General features: G+C 32.3%; 1 protein-coding gene across 9 annotated transcripts in view; it reads right to left on the reverse strand.

The window, feature by feature from the left end:
• Window positions 1-3,598: 3,598 nt before the first annotated feature.
• Window positions 3,599-4,163, reverse strand: part of LOC137644036 (uncharacterized) — a 971,945-nt gene continuing 971,380 nt past the window's right edge. For all 9 annotated transcript variants that reach the window (XM_068376929.1, XM_068376937.1, XM_068376931.1 and 6 more), the window contains one exon: window positions 3,599-4,163. This exon is cut by the window's right edge and continues 218 nt beyond it. In XM_068376929.1, the coding sequence (XP_068233030.1) occupies window positions 3,988-4,163 (176 nt within the window). In that variant the 3' untranslated portion in view covers window positions 3,599-3,987.

A 4,163-nucleotide genomic window follows, 5' to 3' on the forward strand; every position in this document is an offset into this window, starting at 1 on the left:
CACTATATTTCCCTTTCACTAATAGCTTCTAAAGGTGTCAGTTTTATTGAGTTTTTTATCATTTTTTTTTTTCAATTGTATGTATACAGTAGATAACCAGGCACTTACAATACCCTGAACATTAGATTATTAAGAAAGCAAAATTCGAAATGGAAAATATACTTTATCCATAAATCCGCAAAATACACTTTGAGCAAGTAAACTTTAGGAACAATATTTTCAAAAGCTACCACTCATTGTGAAACAAACCTACATTATTTATTTTCCTATTCACAACGGATGCCTAATGCTCGAGACGCCTCATAAACTACACTGTGTCTGTGAATCCAGTGGGTATTCTGTATGCAGCACTAAGGAATACTCCGTTTCACTGTCAGTTTCAGTTATTGAAAAGAAATGGTCTTTCCTATTATCACAAATGTATATCAAGTGGAAAAAAAAATAATTTTACTACCTTGACACTGAGGTGATGCTACATATAAAAATGATTGTCTTGTCAAGATGGATCTACGAGTATTTTCATTTACTTTTTCTGTGAGATCTAACCAAGAGTCTGCAGTTTGAATTATTATTCATACATGCATTCTATTTGTAAACACACATACAGTCGATCTGTCCACACCTCTTACTAAACGCTGTATGTATCTCGAATGAGTCGTAGCGGCCTGGAAATAGGCAAAGAAATTCTTAATGTTATCGTTATCTGAGACACAATAGCTCTTAAGAAAGGCAAGATAGATAAAAATGGTAATTAGATTTTCCAAACCTTAAAATCAGGACGAGATAAGGGTGATTAGGTTCAAGGAGATTAAGAACACCATAGGGAAAGATACTTTGGGGCACAATGATATTATAAGCATTCGGGTTTCAGGATGAGGTATCAAGTGCAAAACATGATGTGAATTACATAGTACGTAACGGAGGAGACTAAAAAAAAATATTCTACTTTTAAGTCTCCGTGTAGAATGATATTGATTTTTAATTAAACTCTTTTATTTTCTCGTTTTATCTCTGTCTTTCTCTCAATTGCAGGTCTGGAAACTGTTTTTATCAAGATTTACATACACAACACCCATGTTTAACACTTCTTTTTACCTTTCATACAATCAAGGCAGTATATTTATATATATATGTACAATATCTCAAAGCGGGGCATCAGGATTAGATTAGGACACAAGCTTATTAGTGCAGAGTACAAGTCTTTTCATTGTTAATCCAAAGAAGTCATTTACAAAATGTTTATTTTAATTATTTTCGCTTTAATAGTTTTCATTTTCAAATTTATTTACGAATAAACGTTTAGTTTTAAACGCTTTAACCGCAGTCACTATACATAAATATTTTATACTTGTATTAACTATTTAAAAAAGTACAAATGTCTGTCACAATATCTGTGGTTAATATTTTACCCCAAGCCGAGAACCGCGTTATGCTTGGGTTTAAGCTCACTCGTTTGTCGTGCATTCAGCTTAATCAAAATTGGTAACTTTTTCTTTGCATTCACAGAATAAACATTTGCTATTTTCTTCTTTATCTTAACCTAATACGAAGCACACATACCAACTGAAGCAAATGCAAAATAATAAAATATAAAACAGCAACACAAAGACAAATTCATATATTGCGTAGGGTTTGGATTTTGACACTGTTAGAAAGCAAAGTTTTTTTTATTTTTTTATAGGACATCCTCCTGTAGAAATACGTAAGGGCATCATGGAGGTGTCCCATTAACGACGAGCTTGGGGTCGCAAAGACCCTTCCATAGATAGATCCTCAGGTTAGCATGGCGATTGCAAACAGAAGCTTTTGAGTTTCTGATCGTTTATTGTTCGGCTTGGTTCTCCCATTTTACTAACAGAAGTCCTATTAGTGATTAAAAAAAAAAAAGATTAGCTTGATTTTATCTGCAATCTAGGGAGATACGAAGCTTCAACTACACCAACAGCTTTATGGGAGGGAAGAGGTTTTACCAAAGGAAAACGGAATTCAGCATTTTCTATCTAGGAATTATTTACATCTCAGTGTTTCATAACAGGTGTTCGTGATATCTGAGCAATAAAGAAAAAAATCACCATTATAATTTTTTTTGACTAATGAGTTTTTTTTTTTTTTTAATTTTCTTCTACGTATTATTTTATCTATGAATACAACAGTCTTTCAATATTATATGATTATTTATAGGCGTAAATTATTCTATTGCAGCTGCCCGCTTTCTCCGAACTGTAAGAAACTGCAACCAGTGTACAGTAAAATATAGAACGAAAATTTAAAAAAGGAACTTCAATGATTGGGAATCATTTGTATAATATTATTCAAATGTTTTCGAACATCAACTTCAGTTAAATTATACTTCCATACAAAATCAATCTTGCACAAAATCAGCGACTAAAACAGACGAAAGGCATTTATGTCTACTTGATCAGCTCTATTTAAAGGAAAATAAGCTATGAACATTAACACATTATTTAGCTATATACTTAATTATATGTTATACAACCATATAAATAAGCATATTCATGTATGTGTGGGTGAATTTACATGTTTATCTATATGCTTGTGTGCGTATATACACACACATATATGATGAAAATTTCATAGAAAATCTGAAGCTTTTAACTCTTGTTCCTTCTACAGAATACCTTGCTCACCCAGAAGTATTTCCTATTTGTTAGTAGTCTGGCTCTATGAACTATGATAATAAATGCAAAATATCGCTATTCATCTATCGTGTGTTTCATCATGCGTTCAAATACTGCACTTTTTAACAAGACTATGTCCTGAAGTTTAACGTTCAGGTCAGTTAACTAAAACCAGTTTTGCCATGGTCAGGAGTCAAATTAAGTTCCCTCTAAGATGATATAAAATTAAGAGGAAGTATTAAAAATCTAGTTATTAAGTTTCTCTACTTTTTCATAGATCTCCTTCACCTACGAAAATGTACTCTAGCAAATATCATTTTACTCCTACATAATCTGATATAAATCTGTCAATAGAATTTGAATTTATAGAACAAACGGTACCATTATCATAACAATACAACAAATACTATAAAATCTCTCTCTGCGTATGGTATACCTTTTCATATCCAAAAATAATGACTCAAATAAGTAGCTCAAGTTTCTTCACTGCTTGTTAAAAGCTCACGATGCATGAAACTAGCGATAACTAATAGCTTTTATCTTCCGAACAGGTTTTCATTAAGAGAGAATTGTTGAAATATTCGTTGTGTCATCAACAGACTTGGTTTTCCGGTAGAAGAAATATGTTAGGAGCAATCATTTGATAATTACCGAGAACTTGTCTGGATGACCAAAGGAATGATAGAAATGTAAGGATGCTTCCGTCATCAGATTTTGTGGACAGAATTTAAAGGGAAATCACAAGGCCTAATAATTATCATCATCTTGATTTGATACTCATGTGCTAATCTGCTTTGATTAGGGTCGTGTAAATGCATGTACATATATATATATATATATATATATATATATATATATATATATATATATATATATATATACACAATATATATATATAATATAATATAATATATATATATATATATATATATATATATATATATATATATATCGTACACTTATTTACTTTTATGAAGTAAAATTAGCATGAAGATCATTTTATGCGACAAGATCTTAGTTTTAAGATTATAAACAATATTCAAAGATTTCCCCTACAATAAATAAATGTGGAATTCTCCACGGTATTTGAGATCGCTGCTTTCAACTTTATATACGGTACATGTGTAGAAACGCACATTGCTACACACACACACATACATAAATACCAATAAATGAATACACTACTGCATATAATGTATATGTACATATACATAACATAATCATATGCAATACCTATTAATTATTCCTAAATTTAAAATCTGGATCATCCCAACGTACTGATATTATCTTCTTCACTAACTTCTTGTATAGTTTTCAAACTACCTTCCCTCTCTAACTCTCTCCTGCCCTACGTGACTACATCAGAGGGCTCGTCCACAATCACTGGGGTTATCACCTTTTCCACCCGAGGGGAGTGGAGCTCCCGAGACATGTGCGGACTCTCAAGCCGAGGGGAGTGCAACTCCCTCGGCATATGAGGGGACTCCAGTCTGGGAGAGTGGAGCTCACGAGAGACGTGTTGAC

The sequence above is a fragment of the Palaemon carinicauda genome, chromosome 7, assembly GCF_036898095.1.
Source record: "Palaemon carinicauda isolate YSFRI2023 chromosome 7, ASM3689809v2, whole genome shotgun sequence".
NCBI lineage: Eukaryota > Metazoa > Arthropoda > Malacostraca > Decapoda > Palaemonidae > Palaemon > Palaemon carinicauda.